Source organism: Oratosquilla oratoria, chromosome 16, assembly GCF_046742065.1.
Source record: "Oratosquilla oratoria isolate Oo_2021 chromosome 16, ASM4674206v1, whole genome shotgun sequence".
Classification (NCBI taxonomy): Eukaryota; Metazoa; Arthropoda; class Malacostraca; order Stomatopoda; family Squillidae; genus Oratosquilla; species Oratosquilla oratoria.
In genome coordinates this window covers 41,101,275-41,121,156 of record NC_134792.1, presented here as the reverse complement: position 1 = coordinate 41,121,156, position 19,882 = coordinate 41,101,275, and the positions used below count along the sequence as shown (strand labels likewise).

Genomic DNA, 19,882 nt, shown 5'->3' with positions numbered 1-19,882 from the left:
ATCTGGTGAAATGTTCACATTAATCTATATTCAAGGTAGTCATGTGTTGCACATTTTTGTATATAATTTCTGGTATATGCACACACATTTACTCTCTTGTACTCCATTTTTATGCAGTCAGTATTTTAGTTTGGAGGTTTAGTATTGGGTGGACTGTCTGTGTACCTCTGCATGGCAAACTATAATCAATGTCTAAATTTTTATTTCCAGGTACTGGCTTAGACAGTTATGGGGGGAGTTCTTCCATACCATTTTAAATATTCAGTCATGCTCAGATATACCAGCTGCTGGAGATCTCAAGAGAAAGTTTATGAAAGCTTTTCATGAAAACCAGAAACATAAGGAATTTGCCTTTAAAGTTGGTTCTCTTCTTACAAACTTAAACAAAGGCAAATAGTGCAAGCGTGTGAACAATTCATCATTCTTCTCTTTCCTGTGCATAACTGAGCATTTTTATGTAATTTCTTCCTGTGCTGTGAGAGAAAGCTCTGTTATGAAGAGGGATATGTTGTATAAGTGATGCATGGTTTAAATAGTACACATTATCTTTAAGTGATATATTTATTTTTTATATGAAACCTTATAATTTCCTTGTACAGCATAAATGGTACTTTTATTGTTAAGTCATCCTGCCATAACTATCTTTTCCTGGAATTGAAAGACTGGCTCTCTGCTGTGTATTTGCAGTCTATATTTTAGATATGTTTTAAGGCTTTTCTAATAATAGGTAAAGTATTTTGTAAGACATGAGTAAAGTGTCCATATTTAAGTCCATTTTATTTTCCTAATCATATAAGTATATCTCTTGTTGACAATTGAAAGAGAACAATGGCAAGCTGATCAAGCATGATGAAAGAATAAATATAATGAAACTGCCAATAATAGAAAAAGGTCATGATAATGGTATTCACAGCCATAAAAGGCAAAGACGTAATAAAGAAGACTCCCTAGTGTGGGATCAACAGAATATCACAGGATATAAGATGATATTGAAAAGGTGTTTGAAGGTTTATTATAAAAAAGTTTTCCACATAAAAATTGTATGTTTGTTGGCTGAGCAGGTCAAGATGACAGTTAAATCCTGCCAAGAGCAAGTTGAACCATGGGTAGGAGAGAGGCCAAACGCAGAGTATGGGATCCAATATATTTGACGTTAAGCCCATCAGGGCTTCTTTAGAAATAACACAGTTGAGAAACATTTTACTCCTTATATAGCCCGAGCTTGCGGGGAGAAACAAACAAAAATGGTGTACACACAATTTGCGCAAATTGCTTGATACTTGGTTATTAAAATTGCCAATGGTTTATTTATTGCAAAAAAAAAAATCCACTTCTGATTTTAATAACCAAGTAACAAGCAATTTGCACAAATTGTGTGTACACCATTTTTGTTTGTTTCTCCCCGCACGCTCAGGCTATATAAGGCTATCTCCCTTATAAGGGGGGAAAAGCCCTTGGTAAGGGGCAGCATCCTGATAGGGGGGAGTTTGCAATGTTGACCATTCAATACGAGTCAAATTCTTGTGTGCAGCATCGGATACCTGATGTATGATGATTCATCTCCATACTTGCATTATAATGTATAGTCACTGCTGTCCTCTCACCGAGTAATAATAAGCCAATTCACAGAATTCAGGGGTCACTCAGCTACAGCTACGTGTATACCAACAGCTTTTTCCCCTTTATAATGAAGGTAGACAAAATCAAAGGCATAAATCCACTCCCACCCATTTCATCCCCACATACTCCACTCCCACTCATCACCCTTTTCTCCCTCTTTTCTTGGCTCCTGGATGACAGGTCATCCCTGCATCTCACTTGCTGCCCTGGGTTAGAAGCGATGTAGCAAGACACAGTAAGGCTGCTTCATTTAATCTGTGATACCCCCTTTCCATCCCCTCATACAGAAAAAGAGAAGAGTGGGAGAAATCCCTTCAGGCTGCATCAAAATATTCACACACTCCCTCCCCCACCCACTCCCTTCCATGTATCACAGTATCATCCAAACAAAACCATTCTCCACTCACCCCTATCTTGCGTTTTCCTTTCTTCCTCAAGAGACATTCCCCTCTTTCCCAATGCCCCTTTTACCCCATCCATCCATCTCACCCTTGGTTGCTCCCTCATGTTCACTCCCTTCACACCTCTTATACTTATTTTCACTCATTCTTTCCATGTGTCCAAACCATCAACCTAATCTTCCAAGTCCCTTTTCACCTCAACTCCTCACCTCATTTCTCACTATTCAGTCTAGTAACCCCTACCATATTTTTCAGGTATTTAATTTCAAACATTTTAAACTTTATCTCATATGTTCCACGTTTCTGCTCCATATAGTCATTTACCACAATCTCCTCTTAGTATCCATTCCCAAATATCTATTTCTCATTACACTTTTTAATCCCCTAAGGCATTACAGGTAAACGTCGACTTACGATGGCATTAGGTTTTGATAGAGCCATCGTAAGACGATTTCATCGTAAGTCGATCCCCAATTTGTGTATCACTCTGTTCCGTGGTCACTGTACCTAGCTTACTTGTATATTAACCACCAGAGATACTGAATATAGCCTATTAAACATGTACAGTAGTTTATTTAATTGTTTTTATCCTTTTTACCATATTCAAACACTATATGTATTTTCAGTACGGAACTTAAATCTCGCGAGCAGCAGCCAATGCCAGCCGTACGACGTGACGTAATAATACTCGCATCATAAAATTATAGTCACCGCGCTTATATCGATCGATCGTTCTCTCTTTCACCCGCGAATTTTGAAAACCACAGAGAATGGGATTCAGGCCACATTTGAGAGAATGTAAAAACACAGGGGCGACTACAATAAATATAATCAAGACGCCGATATGGCAGCGTCGCGAATCCACTTGCTCCTCATGACGCCTACGTGTGCGGCACCGTATGGAAGGGGTTAAATTATCATGTCGTCGTCGTCGCCGTCGTCATCGTAAAGTCGAACAATCGTAAGTCGCGGCCATCGTAAGTCGACGTTTACCTGTACTTGTTTCTCTCAATCTACATTCTACCTCTACTCCTTTTTCCGCAACAGTCGCACCCAAGTATCTAAAGCTATCTACTTCTTCCAGTCTCTCTTCCTACAACTACAAAATAAATGTAATCAAGACAGCTAATTAGAAATGATTATTAAGGGAGAGAGGCTGGAGGAAGTGGATAATTAGATGCTTTGGGGCACATGTGGCAGGAAAGGGAGGAGTGAAAGTAGAATATGGATTGAGAGAAAAGTAAATGCCTTGGGAGATTAAAAAGTATATTGAGAAATAGACATTTGCGAATGGATGCTAAGAGATGTGAAGGGGTGATTATGCTGACATCACTGTATAGGGTGCAAACAGAACATAAGTGAGGAAGAGTTTCAATGTTTTTGAGATTAAATGCCTGAGAAGTATGCTAAGGGTACACTGGATAGAGTGAGAAATGGGGTGAGCTGGGGTGGAAAAGCATCTGGGAGATGGGTTGATGAATGAGTATTGGGATGGTTGGGATACATGGAAAGAATGAATGAAGAGAGATTAGTAAAATACGTGTGGATAGAGTGAACATGAGGGGGGCGACCGAGGATGAGATAGATGGATGGAGTAAAGGGGGTAATGAGCAAGAGGGAGATGTCTGTTGAGGAAAGAAGATGGGGGTGAGTGGAGAATGGTTGTGTATGGATGATGCTGTCATGCACAGAAGGGAGTGGTTATGTATCAATGATATTTTGACGCAGCCCAAAGTTTGGGATTTCTCCCTGTCTTCTCCTTTTATGTATGGGGGGAGAAGGGGTCACCAATTAAAATAAGCAGCCTTGCTGTGGATGTGCTGTGTTTTGCGGCATTGCTTCTGACCCAGGGAGAGAAGCAAGAAGGGGTGGTGAATGGGAGTGGATTTATGCTTTTTGACTTTGATTACCTCCCTTTAAGGGGGAAAAGCCCTTGGTATATGTATGTAAAATACAATGAAGTAAAAACACTCCATATGCACTCACCACAATCAATAAATGTTCATTACATAATACTGTATCATACTACATACACATACATATACCAAGGCTTTTTCCCCCTTACTCTTAGATTGAGAGAAGCGAGTAAATGCCTTGGTGGTTTAAAAAGTGTAATGAGGAATAGGAATCTGGGAATGGATGCTAAGAGGAGACTGTATGAAGGAGTGATTGTGCCAACAGCACTGTATGGAGCAGAAACATGGAACATGAGAGAGGAAGAGAGAAAGAACTTGAATGTATTTTTGAGATGATGTCCTGAGAAGTATGATGGGGGTTACTAGGCTAGATAGAGTGAGAAATGAGGAAGTGAGGAGGAGAACAGGGGTGGAAAGGGAGCTGGGAGATAGGGTGGATAAAAGAGTATTAGGATGGTTTGGACACATGGAAAGAATGAGTGAAGAAAGGCTAGTAAAGGAGGTATGGAAGGCAGATGTGGAGGGAGTGAACATGAGGGGACGTCCTAGGATGAGATGGATGGATGGGGTGAAGAGGGGAATGTCTGTTGAGGAAGGACGGTAGAGGACAGATGACGGGTGAATGGAGAATGGTTGTACTGTATATGGAAAATGTTGTGATGCATGAGGTGGATTGGACGGGGGAATGGGGGTGAGGTAGTGTGTGTGAGCAAAAATTTTTGACGCAGCCCGAAGGGATTTCTCCCCATCCTCTCCTTTATATGGGGGGGTCGCTGATTTAATGAAGCGGCCTTGCTGTGGATGTGCTGTGTCCTGTGACACTGCTTCTGACCCAGGGCAGTGGACAGGGTGCAGGGATGTGGAGTGTTTTCGGGGATGAAATGGGTGGGAATGTTTTTGTGCCTTGTCCTTTTTGGCTACCCCCCTGGTAAGGGGGAAAAAAGCCTTGGTATATGTATGTACAAGGGAGGTAGCCAAAAAGGAAAAGGCATAAAATCATTCCCACCCATTCCATCCCTGAATACACTCCACACCCCTCCACCCTCCCTCTTATCTTAGCACCTCCTGGATGACGGGTCATCCCTGCACCTTGTCCACTGCCCTGGGTCAGAAGCAGTGTCGCAAGACACAGCACATTCACAGCAAGGCCGCTTCATTAAATTGGCGACCCCCCCCCCTCTCTGTCCCCCCCATGCATGAAAGGAGAAGACGGGGAGAAATCCCTTCGGGCTGCGTAAAATTTTGCTCACACATACTACCTCACCCCCTATACCCCCGTCCATTCCACCTCATGCATCACAACATCATCCATATACAACCATTCTCCATTCACCCCTGTCTTCTGTCCTCTCCTGTCCTCCCTCAACAGACATTCCCCTCTTCCCTAAAGCCCCCTTCACACCATCCATCCACCTCATCCTAGGATGTCCCCTCATGTTCACTCCCTCCACATCTGCCTTCCATACCTCTTTTACTAGTCTTTCTTCACTCATTCTTTCCATGTGTCCAAACCATCCTAATACTCTTTCATCAACCCTATCTCCCAACAAATTTATATTCTTCCAACATATACCTGCATCTTCAAAAACACCAGTCTGTAGTGAATAACATCAAATGTTATAACTATGGAAAAATTTGTAGACACTAGCTGCTGTACTAACTCCAACCACTTCAGCCAAACTATTTTCTGGAGCTATGGCTATGGCATGTAATGACCCAAACTTCTTAAGCAGCAACAAGGCTTTCTTCTGACCAAGCATTGGAACTGTCATGGCTGCCTCTAAAACTAAAACATCAATTGTCTTCTTGGCTTTGGGTTTCATGCGGAACTGGTTCAATTGAGCTTTTCCTTCACACATCACCAGCTGAGCCAACAACTGGCAAAGTTCTTCAATAGTTTCTATAGGAATTATGGAAAGGCCTAGTTCAACAGATAATCTGTAAGAGAAAATCTAAAATCAATTTGAATTGCTTTATACTCGTATATGAAAATGACCATAAAATTACTTAATAATGTTTTATTTTTGTCAAATAAAAATTAATGTGTACGATAAAAAATGGTAAATAAATAAATCACTTTCATTCCCTTACTGAAACCATATGAATAAATTGCCTCTCTTCTTCCTTAGCTATAATGCCATTTCATTCCTGGTACACCCTTCTCATGGAACATACCAACATCCAGTCCGAATACTTCTCAAAAACACATTTGTACTCCAGCCCGTTCACAAACTATATATCCTCATGGAAGAATACAAGAACAGTGTGAGGAAAGGTAGAAGGCATTCTGAGACCAGTTTGGAGAAATAAAAGGATGCTGGCTGGTGAAAGCAATGTCAATAAGGAAACAGTTGTGCAAGCTGTTATGTATGAGAATTAGCACTGGGTGATGAATGCAAGAGAGAAAATTCACAAGATACTTCAGGGTTGTATGGTTACAAAATACATCAAAGTAAAGAACAGTAGAGTTATATTATCATAATAATTCTTTTCTATTTCACCATGAAATAAATTTACCATGGAGAAAGATATATATTTTTCTTTTACTTGACTGAAAGACCTGTTATAAGCTGGATAGAAGTGAAAGGGGCTTTGGATGCCTGTGGAATGTCTGTTGAGAAAGGACAATAGAATGTAAAACATGAGTGAATAGATTGTGCATGGATGTAGTACATATGAGAGTAAAAGGAAAGAGATAGGTAGTATGTATGAGAAGAAAGATGGATGTGTTGGCACTGAGTAAAACAAAGTTGAAAGGGAGGGGTGAGTTTGAGTTTAGGAGTGTAGTTGGGAGGGTCTCAGATGTGAAGAGAAGGAGCTATACTAGTAAGTGAAGAGATAGGTAAAAGTGTGATGGAGTGGAAGGGGGTTTCTTCAAGGTTAATATGGATGAAGGTGAAACTAGGTATAGAGATGTGAGATTTTGTAAGTGTATATGGGCCTGGTAGTGAGAACAGTGTAGAGGAAAGGGAGGCTTTTTGGATAGATTTAAATGAGTGCATAGAGGGTTTAGGGAGAAATGTCAATATAGTGGTATTAGGAGACCTTAATGCTAGGGACCAATAGATGGAGTGGTTGGAAAGTGTGGAGTTCCAGGAAAAAAATCATAGTGGAGAGTTGATGGTGATGTGTCTAGAGAGTTGATGATAGCATATACAGTCAAGAATAAGAACACATGGGAGAGGGTGGTAGATAGGGTGTTAATGGACTATATAGTGGTACATACTTACACACATATACCAAAGGCTTTTTCCCCCTTACAATGGAGGTAGCCAAAAAGAAAAAGGCATAGAAACCATTCCCACTCATTCCATCCCTAAATACATTCCACTCCCCTCCACCCTTTACCCTCCCTCTTATCTTGGCACCTCCTGGATGACGGGTCATCCCTGCATCTTGTCCACTGTCCTGGGTCAGAGCTAGTGTTGCAAGACACAGCACATCCACAGCAAGGAAGCTTCATTAAATTGGCGATCCCCCCTCTCTGTCCCCTCATGCAGAAAAGGAGAAGACGGGGAGAAATCCCTTCGGGCTGCGTCAAATTTTTCTCACACATACTACCTCACCCCCATCCCCCCACCCATTCCACCTCATACATCACAACATCATCCATATACAATATACATATATGGGTGGATGAAAGAGTATTGGGATGGTTTGGACACATGGAAAGAACAAGTGAAGAAAGACTAGTAAAAGAGGTATGGAAGGCAGATGTGGAGTGAGTGAACATAAGGGGGCGACCTAGGATGAGATGGATGGATGGGGTGAAAGGGGCTTTGGGGAAGAGGGGAATGTCTGTTGAGGAAGGAAGGGAGAGGACAGAAGACAGGGGTGAATGAAGAATGGTTGTATATAGTGGTACATACATACATATACCAAGGCTTTTTCCCCCTTACAAGGGAGGTAGCCAAAAAGGGAAAGGCATAAAAACACTCCCACCCATTTCATCCCTAAATACACTCCACACCCCTCCCACCCTTCCTCTCATCTGAGCACCTCCTGGATGACGGGTCATCCCTGCACCCTGCCCACCGCCCTGGGTCAGAAGCAGTGTCGCAAGACACAGTACATCCACAGCAAGGCCGCTTCATTTAATCGGCGACCCCCCCTCTCCGTCCCCCTTTGCATATAAGGAGAGGACGGGGAGAAATCCCTTCGGGCTGCGTCAAAATTTACTCACACATACTACCCCCACCCCCCAGCCCCCGCCCATTCCTCCTCATGCAGTCACAACATCATCCATATACAACCATTCTCCACTCACCTCTGTCTTCCGTCCTCTCCCTTCCTTCCTCAACAGACATTCCCCTCTTCCCCCAAACCCCCATCACCCCATCCATCCACCTCATCCTAGGACGTCCCCTCATGTTCACTCCCTCCACATCTGCCTTCCATACCTCTTTTACTAGTCTTTCTTCACTCATTCTTTCCATGTGTCCAAACCATCCTAATATTCTTTCATCAACCCTCTCTCCCAAATCCTTTTTCACCCCTGTTCTCCTCCTCACCTCCTCATTTCTCACTCTATCTAGCCTAGTAACCCCCACCATACTTCTCAGACACCTCATCTCAAACACATTCAAACTCCTTCTCTCTTCTTCTCTTATGTTCCACGTTTCTGCCCCATACAGTGCTGTTGGCACAATCACTCCTTCATACAGTCTCCTCTTCGCATCCATTCCCAAATGTCTATTTCTCATTACACTCTTTAAACCACCAAGGCATTTACTCGCTTCTCTCAATCTACATTCTACCTCCACCTTCACTCCACCTTTTCCTGCTACACTTGCACCCAAGTATCTAAAACTATCCACTTCCTCCAGTCGATCTCCCTTAATGTTCACTTCCAGTCTACTGCCACTTTCACCCCTTGTACATCTCATCACCTTACTTTTACCCACATTTATCTTTAGCTTTCTTCTATCACATACTCTCCCAAACTCTGCCACCAGCTTCCTCAATCCCTCCTCTGACCCTCCCACAAGCGCAGTGTCGTCCGCAAACAACAGCTGGCTCACCTCCCACTTTTCTCCATTTTCATTAACCATCTCCAATCCCTGACTCCACTACCCTAGCATTCACCTCTCGCACCACCCCATCCATGTATAAGTTGAACAGCCAGGGCGACATAACGCATCCTTGACGAAGTCCCACCTTTACTTCAAACCACTCACTCTCTCCATTTCCAATCCTAACACATGCTCTACTACTCACATAAAAACTCTTGGACAGCTCCCAAAAGCTTTCCTCCTATCCCATAAATCTGCATAACCTCCCACAGTGCCTTTCTGTCTACCCTATCATAAGCCTTTTCCAGATCCATAAAAGCCCAAAAAACATCCTTCCCCTTTCCTATAGCTTTCTCACATATCTGTCTTACCACAAAGATCTGATCTACACAACCTCTACCCGTCCTAAATCCACACTGTTCCTCACCAATTACTCCTTCTGTTCCTTTCCTAATCCTCTCAATTAAGATTCTCCCATAAGCCTTCCCTACTACACTCAACAGGCTAATTCCTCTGAAATTACTACATTCACACTTGTCTCCTTTTCCCTTGTAAAGAGGAACTATACAGGCACTACTCCAGTCCTCCGGTACTCTACCCTCTCTCCAGCAAACATTAAATAATCTCACCAACCAGTCCACCATCACTGAACCTCCCTTTTTCAGACATTCTGCATGACATCCATCCAGACCAGGTGCCTTACCTGCTTTCATCATCTTTACAACTGCCTTCACCTCATCCTTCCTTATTTCTCCTCCATTCTCCTCATTCATCACTCTCATTTTCTTCGTATTTCCCACTGCAGCTATCTTTCCTTCCCTATCCTCCTTCACATTCAGCAACTCCCTAAAATATTCTGCCCATCTTCCCCATTATCAACTCTCCATCTGTACCTTTTACCTTTTCTTCCCTACTTGATTTGCCTCCTCTTCCTCTCTTAATTTCTTTCCAAAACATCTTTTTATTACTTTCAAAATTTTCTGTCATACTCCTACCCCATTTCACATCTGCTCTCCTCTTTGTAGTGGTAACCAGGAAAATAGTAGGAAGAGAAGAAGCTGAGAGAGGAGTGTGAGGGAACGAAGGATATATTAGAACAAGGAGTGGAGGAGGAATGGGGATGGTTCAAGGAGGGAGTTAAGTTGTGCAAAGATGGTGTGTGGAACAAAGAGGATGGGAGGAAATAGAAAGAAGGGTAGTGAGTGGTGATAAGAGGAAATAAAGAAGGTTGTAGAAGAGAAGTGAGCATTCACAGATTGGTTACAAAAGAGGATGAGAGAATTATATGAGAGGTACAAAGTAAAGAGAAGAGAAGTAAAGCACAAGATAAATGAGGCAAAGAGTAGAGCAGATGTGAAATGGTGTAAGAGTATGACAGAAAATTTTGGAAGTAATAAAAAGATGTTTTGTAAAGAAATTAAGAGAGGAAGAGGAGGTGAATCAAGTAGAAAAGAAAAGTGTTTAGGAAGAAAATCAATAATAAGTACACATGGGAAAGGGTGGTGGATGGAAGGGTGGTAGATAGGGCTTTAATGGACTACATAGTGGTAACCAGGAGAAGAGTATGAGGAGTTTTGGATGTACATGTTCTATGGGAAGAGAGTGGGGAAATATCAGATCAATTTTAGAAAGGTAAGTTGAGAATGGAGGATTGATGTAAAAAGATGAAAAGGAGAGAAGGTAGGGGTGTGCTTAGAGTAAACTAATTAAATGAGAAAGAAAAGGAGAAGGAGTATAAGAAGAAGCTGACAGAGGAATGGGAGGGAGTGAAGGATAAAGTAGAACTAGGAGTGGAGGAAGAATGGAGATGGTTCTAGGAGGGAGTTACAAGTTGTGCAAAGTTGGTGTGTGGAGCAAGGAGGATGGGAGGAAATAGAAGGAAGGGTAGTGAGTGGTGGGATGATGAAACAAAGAAGGTTGTAGAAGAAAAGAAATGAGCATTTACAGATTGGTTACAAAATAGGGTGAGAGAATCATATGAGAGGTACAAAGAAAAAAGAAGAGAAGCATAAGATAAAGAAGGCAAAGAGGAGAGCAGATGTGAAATGGGATAAGATTATGAAAGAAAATTTTGAAAGTAATAAAAAGATGTTTTGGAAGGAAATTAAGAGAGGAAGAGGAGGCGAATCAAGTAGAGAACAAAAGGTAAAAAGTGCAGATGGAGAGATAATAATGGAAGAGACGGTAGTAAGAGGAAGATGGGCAGAGTATTTTAGGGAGTTGCAAAATGTAAAGGAGGATATGGAGGGAAAGGTAGTAGCAGTGGGAAGTGGTAAGAAAATGACTATGATGAATGAGGAAAATGGAGGAGAAATAGGGAAAGATGAGGTGAAAGCAGTTATTAAAATGATGAGAGCAGGTTAGGCACCTGGTTTAGATGTGTCATGTTGAGTGTCTAAAAAAATAGGTACATTGATGGACTGGCTGGTGAGGTTGTTTAATGTTTATCTAAAACAGGGTAGAGTGCTGGAGTACTGGAGGACTACCTGTATAGTTCCACTTTACATGGGAAAAGGGGACAAGTGTGAGTGTAGTACACCCACTCCTCATTTAACGACCTTCTCTGTTAACGACAACTCGGAGTAACGACGGGCTTTATGACATTCGTTTAACGTAAATCTCCCGAAGTTACGACGTCGTGTACGATAATTAAGTTGGCTGAGGCAAATTTGTATGATGTTATAAATGAACTTGTACGGTGGATATTACCTGTGAGGTAAAGTGTTCTGAAGCTTAGGTCTACATTACCATCCTGCAAGCTGAAAAAACTACCTGGGGTACAGTATATACCGGTAGTGGTAAATTTTTAGTTTCGACCAAGGGCGCAATATAGCAATAGAAAATTAATTATTAATTTTGTAAATTATAATGTATCAACGTAATATGCAATTTTGTGAGCGGAAAAAAAAGGTGCTAAAACAAATTTCGTAAGTAACGAAGTCATGTCAGATGAATGGTACACCATGTTTGTTATGATAGATGCTGATGTCGAAGAAATGAAAGGATGATAAATTCGTCTAACCTAAACTAAACTAACCTAACCTGTGTTTGATAAACCATTACCTGCAAATTAAATGTCATCCGGCTCGTCCTCGTTGTCGTCGTCATGAGAGACGTTGGCAGACGACAAGATGGTGTCCCGATCCTATGCTACCGACTTCGTTCATTAGCATATTTTCTTGTAGCATGGTATTTTTTACTTTCATTTCCACCCACAAAATTGCATATTACATTGATACATTTTAATTTACAAAATTAATAATTAATTTTCTATATTGCGCCCATGGTCGAAACTAAAAAAATACCCCGGTATTCAATATGGAATGTCAGCATACGTGGATTTGGTCATATACGGTAATTTCAGGAACCTAACCACCGTAAATAAACAGTAAATAAAGCTTTAATGTACTGTATAAGAGGAAAAATACACGAAAATAAAGATACATGTATTGCTGGACATTGTACATACAGTACATGTATGTATATGTATACACTCGTCCTCGTTGTCGTCGTCGTGAGAGACGTTGGCAGACGACAAGATGGCGTCCTGATCCTATGCTACCGACTTCGTTCATTAGCATATTTTCTTGTAGCAAGGTATTTTTTACTTTCATTTCCACCCACAAAATTGCATATTACGTTGATACATTTTAATTTACAAAATTAATAATTAATTTTCTATTGCTATATTGCGCCCATGGTCGAAACTAAAAAAATACCCCGGTAAAGGATTACAAAGGCGGAGCATGCCGACAGGAGACCTTTTGATCCATATGTAGGTCGGATGAAAAAACATATTAATAATAAAATAACAAATAAAAACTATAATAATGTAAATAACAAATAAAATACATAAATAAATGCATAGGTATAGTTAAAATAATAAACAAACAGGTAAATAGTAAATAATAAATTGACATATAACTAATGATAAATGAAAATCAGACAGACAAATGATAACAAAACAAAAACAAATAATATAAAATAAATTATAATCATTACAGCATCTTACTTAGGTATTCATCTAAATGATTCTTAAAGCTTCGAACTGAACTACTACATTGCACTACCTGTGCAGGAAGTTTATTCCATTCATTAACTACACGGTTGGCAAAGTTGTTTCTACCTACTTCCAAATTGAATCTATTTCCGGACAGTTTGAGACCATTGTTTCTTGTCTGATTCTCATTCAATGTGAAAATTTTGTCACTTTTGATGTTGTCAATTCCCTTTAAAATCTTAAAGACCTGTATCAAGTCACCTCTGAGTCTACGCTTTTTTAGGGAAAACAGATTCATGTGCTTTAGTCGATTTTTGTATGATTTATTTTTGATATTTGGGATCAATTTTGTGGCTCGCCGTTGTACTTTTTCCAGTCTGTCAATGTCTTTAATGAGATTCGGTGACCATACAGAAACAGCATATTCTAAATGTGGACGAACTAACGATTTATATAGCTTGTTAATGAGTGATGGACTTTTGAAATCAAAAGATCGCGCAATCAGTCCCAGAATCTTATTTGCATTCTCAGAGGCTGAAATACATTGCTTGGATGATTTGAGGTCGTTACTGATAATTACGCCGAGATCTTTTTCACTATCCACTTTTGTTAACGAATTTGAATTCAATATGGAATGTCAGCATACGCGGATTTGGTCATATACGGTAATTTCAGGAACCTAACCACCGTAAATAAACAGTAAATAAAGCTTTAATGTACTGTATAAAAGAGGGAAAATACACGAAAATAAAGATACATGTATTGCTGGACATTGTACATACAGTACATGTACGTATATATTTATACACTTTCTCTTAACGACCAATTCGGTTAACGACGGCGCGCTGGTCCCAATTGTCGTTGTTAAACAAGGAGTGGTTGTAGTTTCAGAGGGATCAGTTTGTTAAGTGTAGTTGGGAAGGCTTATGGCAGGGTTTTGATAAAGAGGACTAGGAGAGGAACAGAGGGCAATTGATGAGGAACTATGTGGGTTTAGAACAGGTTGGGGTCGCATGGATCAGATTTTTGTGGTAAAGCAGATATCTGCAAAAGTTCTACGAAAAGGTAAGGATGATTTTTGGGCCTTTATGGGAGACAGGAAGGCACTGTGGGAAGTTTGAAGATATATGGAACAGGAGAAAAGCTGTTAAGAACAGTCAAGAGTTCTTATGAGGATAGTAGAGCCTGTGTTAGAATTAGAAATGGAGAGAGTGAGTGGTTTGAGGTAAAGGTGGGACTTCACCAGGTACGTGTTCTGTCGCTCTGGCTGTTCAATTTATACATGGATGGGATGGTGCAAGACATAAATGTAAGGGTAATGGGCCAGGATTGGATATGGCTAAAGAAATTGGAGAAAAATGAGATATAAGACAGTAGCCAGTTGTTGTTTGTTGATGACACTGCATTTGTGGCAGGATCAGAGGAGGGATTGATGAAGTTAGTGACAGAGATTGAACAGGTGCGCGAATGAAGGAATAAGTGCGAGTAAAAGTAAGGTGATGAAATGCACATGGGGAGAATGTGGCAGTAAATTGGAAGTGAGTATTAAGGGATAGAGACTGGAGGAAGTGGTGAGCTTTACATACTTGGATATGAATATGGCAGGAAAGGGAGTGGAATATATGCCTTGGGAGATCAAAAATGTAATTGACATTTGGGCATGGACACTAAGAGGAGATTCTATGAAAGAGTGATTGTGCTGACAGCACTGTATGGAGGAGAAACATGGAACATAAGAGAGGAAAAGAGGAGTTTAAATGTGTTTCAGATGAAATGTCCGAGAAGTATAATAGGGGTTACTAGGTTGGTTAGAGATAAAAAAGGTGAGGAGGACAGTGAGGGTGGAAAGAGAACTGGGAGATAGGGTTGATAAAAGAGTACCAGGTATTGGGATGGTTTGGACACATGGAGAGAATAAGTGAAGAAAGATTAGTAAAAGAGGTGTGGAAGGCAGAGGTGGATGGAGTGAACATGAGGAGGCAACCAAGAATAAGATGGATGGATGTGCTAAAAGGGTCATTGGGAAAGAGGGGAATGTCTATTGAGGAAGGGAGAAGATAGGAGTGAGTGGAGAATGGTTGTGTATGGATGATGCTGTGATGCATGGAAGAGAGTGGGTCTGGGATGGGGGTTGAGGGAGTATACGTGAATATTTTGACACAGCCCAAAGGGATTTCTCCCTGTCTTCTCTTTTTATGCATACGGGGACGGAGAGGGGGGGGAGGGGTCACCAATTAAATGAAGTGGCCTTGCTGTGGATGTGCTGTGTCTTACTACATTGCTTCTGACCCAGGGCAGTTTGTGAGATGCAGGGATGACCTGTCACCCAGGAGGAGCCAATATAAGAGGGAGGGAGGGAGGGGTATGAATGGGAGTGGAGTATGTGTGGATGGAATGGGTGGGAATGGATTTTATGCCTTTGTTTTTGGCTACCTTTCTTGTAAGGGGGAAAAAGCCATTGGTAAATATATTTTGTTTACACTAATACCAGATAATTGTATTCAGCTTAGTGGTCCTCTTAGGCGTAAGTGAGATATATACCCGGTAATTGATGATATGTTTTACTGTCACACACTCCCCCCTATCGGGAGGCTAGGACGGTGCCCCTCACAGAGGGATCGTAGCGTGGAATTTAATTAACCATGCCCTTGGTTCAACTTCGCCGGGGGCAGGATTCGAAACGCCCTCACGTCGACTTTCGCCACAAGTAACAACGCCCTTACCCATTCATACTTGTTGCATCATATTTGATACACATTAGGAATTAAATCTGGTTTATGCTAAATTCCTTTACCCTTCTTGGGGAAACCCCTTGGTACAAATGAGATATGAATAAAGGTAAGAACAAAATGATGAGTAACTATTTGTTTCACCTTTGCAGTTTGCTGTAATGCTCCATTGTAATATGTGTCCTCTGAGCTATAACTATTCCTCTTAGGCTTGTGTTTCCCTGTTTGAACTTCACTAGCCTTCTTTTATAATTAGCACCTGCAATGATTAATATCTTAAAATGTTTAATTATGCCTACATAAAAATATCCTATCACAATAATAAATAGATATTGATAAAAAATTATGTACATAGATCTACTATACCTGAAACCAACTCTGCCTCACTTATGAACAAGACAGCAGCTTCACTAGAAGGGTGGAAGTCTGCAACACCTAATCCTGTTTCAAAAAGCAAAACAAACTGATGAATATAAGAAATAGAATAATGATAATTGGTGCTTTCAGTTCCAACAACTGGAAACATGCAGTTGCCAGCATCCTGAGTCCTCTTATAGATCCATCTGAGTAGAAAATTTAGACTGTTGTCTTGTGTTGCATTAATGTGGGTTCATTTCTGTGTCACTGGCTAACAGCAGCAGATGCTGCAAAAGTAAGTACAGTGAGATTTCTCATTAATGGACGTTAATTAGCTGTGTTTGTGGTGTTTTTGGTGCTGTTGTTTGGTGCGTGCAATCACTATGCCACCCAAAAACCACTCCAAATCAATGGATTATTCACATCAACGGACACTGTTACCCCCCTTTTAGTCCGTTAATGAGAGGTAGTACTGTACTTGTATTCAGTGGTGGATCCAGGATCAAAATTGGGAGTGGGGTAGGGGGTAGATGCTAACCTAAATTTTGTAAGTATAGAAGATGCTTTTATACAGATGTACTCTGTAGCCCCAACACAATGATTTTGAATATAAATTGAAATATATGTTCTCACTTGGTTCAGTTTCTTTCAAAATATTGGGCAAAAGTAATACTTAATCCTACACTTTTAAATATTCACCACCTTCCAATTGTGGTAATTATTGTACACTGGCAGTAATTATTGTACACTGGCAACACTAGCGTAACTGTTTTCATGTTTGGTATCACTGTGTACTGTTAGTTACAGTCACACCACAGGCGAGTGTAGTTCCCCTCTTGCAGTTCCTCTGTTGATGTGTAAGTTTATGTGTGTTTATTTTGTCCTGTTATGTACTGTGTTCATGCTGTGTTGCATGTTTGTCATAAATTGTTTATGTTGTGTTAATGTGTTGTATGGCTAACGCTAGATATTTTGTCTGTTTATGTTATAGATCTGAGAGCCGTTATTTTGTTGAATAAAGCTTGGAGTTTGCTACCAAGTGTTTCAGTCTCATAACAATTTATTCAACAAAATACTCGTCATGGCTAAGCTGCTTAAGCCATGTCGACTGGACACGGATCCCAGCTCTCCTACGGTGGCCAAGGAGTGGAAACACTGGCACCGAACCTTTCAAAACTTCATGGAGGAGAGTGGAGAGACCGCACCCAACAAGCTGAAGGCTCTAGTGAACTGTGTATCCCCGAGTGTGTACGAACTCATCGAAAACTGTGCTACGTATGAAGGTGCCGTTGCAAAACTAGAGAGTGTTTACGTCAAGTTACCGAATGAGATTTTTGCAAGGCATGTTTTGGCAACCCGACGACAGCAGTCAGGTGAATTCCTTGATGAATTTCTGAGAGAGTTACATAAACTAAGCAAGGGTTGTAACTTTAAGGCAGTCACAGCTGAACAATACCGGGAGGAGATGGTACGTGATGCGTTTATTAACGGTATTGCCTCAGCATTTATTCGTCAGCGCCTGCTAGAAAACAAGTCCTTGGATCTGGAGGCGGGGTACAGTCAGGCCCGTACATTGGATCTTGCCCAGCGTAATGCTGATTCCTACACGTCTTCCTTGCCTGTTCCTCATGCAGCTGCTTTAGTTCCAGGACGGCAAGGACAGCCTTGTGATGACCAACAACCGCAGTCAACGAAAGAAGAGGCGGAAAGATCACCTGTGGACTCGACTGTCGCTGCTGCACATTCGTCAAAGAAGAAATGCTATTTTTGTGGTAATGCATTCCATATTACAGGTAGGAGTAGTTGTCCTGCCCGTGCTGTTACATGCAACAACTGTGGTAAGACAGGTCATTTTGCCAAAGTCTGTAGATCCAAGGCTAAGACTTCTGACAGCACTACTGCTACACTGTATAACCCCACTCTGCTCACACTTGCTGCCACTTTTCCAAAGAACCTTTCACATGCAGCTACAGACATCACTGTCAATGGTCATTCACTGAAAGCATTAATTGACTCATGCAGTTCGGATAGTTTCATAAGTGAGAAAGTGGCACAGAAACTAAAGCTGACAGTAGTTCTTGCAAGCAAGGAGATTTCAATGGCATCAGCATCTTTGAATACTAGCTCCCCTGGGTATGTTACGGTAGACTTGGGTCATGTCAATCAGAATTATCCATGTGTTCAGCTAGGGGTTTTAAAGGATTTATGTTGTGATGTGATCTTGGGTCATGATTTTCAAAAGCAGCACGAGAGTGTAACTTTTCAGTATGGGGGAAATAAACCAAGTTTAAGGGTAACTAGTAACTGTGCCTTGGCAACAGCTGATATTGAGGAGCCTTCACTGTTTCCGAACTTACCCCAACAGTGTAAACCAATTGCAGTTAAATCCAATTGCAGTTAAATCCAGTTGTTTATAAGTGACCAGTTATCACGCTTGCTATCTGAAGGTATCATTGAGCCAAGCATATCCCCATGGAGAGCACAGGTCGTAGTTGTAAAAGATCCACTTGACAGGCACAAAAAGAGACTTTGTATTGATTATTCTCAAACCATCAACCAGTACACAGAACTAGATGCATATCCCCTTCCAAGGATAGAGGACATGGTGCACAGTCTTGCAAAGTACAAGGTGTTTTCCACATTTGACTTGAAGAGCGCATACCACCAAATTAGCATTAAAGAGAGTGAGAGGAAGTACACTGCTTTTGAGGGTGCAGGGAAATTATATCAGTTTTGCAGAGTCCCATTTGGTGTCACTAATGGAGTAGCAGTATTTCAGAGAGCTATGGATAAGTTAGTTGGAGATGAGGGTCTTAAAGATACTTTCCCATATCTAGATAATATTACTGTAGCTGGATCAACTCAGGATGAACATGATAGCAATGTTAAGAAATTTTTGGAGGTTATTCAGAAACGGAAGCTTACCCTCAATGAATCTAAATCAGTTATGTCTGTGCCTACAATCAATGTTCTTGGGCATTGTGTTGGTAATAATGTCATAAGGCCTGACCCTGACAGATTACGTCCTCTCCAGGAATTACCACCTCCCACAAATATAGGGTCTTTGCGAAGAGTTCAAGGGTTGTTTGCATATTATGCTAAATGGATTCCTGGCTTCTCCGATAAAATCCAACCCTTGATAAACACAAAAATTTTTCCATTGAGTGAATCAGCACTAGCTGCCTTTAACACCTTGAAAAGGCAGCTTACGGATGCTTCTCTAAGGTCTGTGGATGAGAGCCTTCCTTTTGTTTTGGAGTGTGATGCTTCAGAGGTCGCTATCTCAGCAGTATTGAACCAGGGTGGCAGGCCAGTAGCTTTCATGTCAAGAACGCTTCAGGGAAGTGAGTTGCATTATCCTGCTGTAGAAAAGGAGGCTACAGCTATTATTGAAGCGGTTCGCAAGTGGAGTCATTTCTTAGCCAGAAGACATTTTACTCTGATTACTGATCAGCGCTCTGTAATGTTCATGTTGGATAACAGAAAAAGAACCAAGATAAAGAATAACAAGATACAAGAGTGGAGGCTTGAGCTGGCATCATTCAGTTATACGATACAATATCGTCCCGGGAAACAGAATGTTGCGCCAGATACCTTGTCTCGTGCATACTGCTGTTCTGTTTTCCCAATGTCGAATCTTACAGACATTCATGAGAATCTTTGCCACCCTGGGGTAACTCGGCTTTTGCATTTTGTGCGATCTAAAAACCTCCCCTTCTCAACAGATGATGTGAAAAAGGTGTGTGCTTCTTGTAAAGTCTGTGCACAGCAAAAACCACAATTCCATCGTTCAGCACAAGGGGTCCTCATTAAAGCCACACAGCCGATGGAACGCCTCAGTATTGAT

At 41.1% G+C, this 19,882-nt stretch overlaps 2 protein-coding genes across 13 annotated transcripts in view; one reads left to right on the top strand and one right to left on the bottom strand.

Moving 5' to 3' along the window:
* LOC143033920 (uncharacterized) overlaps positions 1 to 769 on the top strand; it is a 47,264-nt gene extending 46,495 nt beyond the window's left edge. Inside the window, exon 25 of the mRNA XM_076199565.1 lies at positions 211 to 769. Within this exon, the coding sequence (XP_076055680.1) occupies positions 211 to 397 (187 nt within the window). The 3' untranslated portion in view covers positions 398 to 769. The remainder of the gene's footprint in view (positions 1 to 210) is intronic.
* Positions 770 to 5,397: 4,628 nt separating this feature from the next.
* The window catches only part of LOC143033929 (Fanconi anemia core complex-associated protein 24-like), a 41,397-nt gene continuing 26,912 nt past the window's right edge, over positions 5,398 to 19,882 (bottom strand). For 10 of the 12 annotated variants that reach the window (XM_076199595.1, XM_076199596.1, XM_076199599.1 and 7 more), the window contains 3 exons: positions 16,045 to 16,119; positions 15,823 to 15,937; positions 5,398 to 5,875 (listed from right to left, as the gene is read on the bottom strand). In XM_076199595.1, the coding sequence (XP_076055710.1) occupies positions 5,548 to 5,875; positions 15,823 to 15,937; positions 16,045 to 16,119 (518 nt within the window). In that variant the 3' untranslated portion in view covers positions 5,398 to 5,547. The remainder of the gene's footprint in view (positions 5,876 to 15,822; positions 15,938 to 16,044; positions 16,120 to 19,882) is intronic. The other 2 variants (XM_076199592.1, XM_076199589.1) reach the window with 1 other exon arrangement.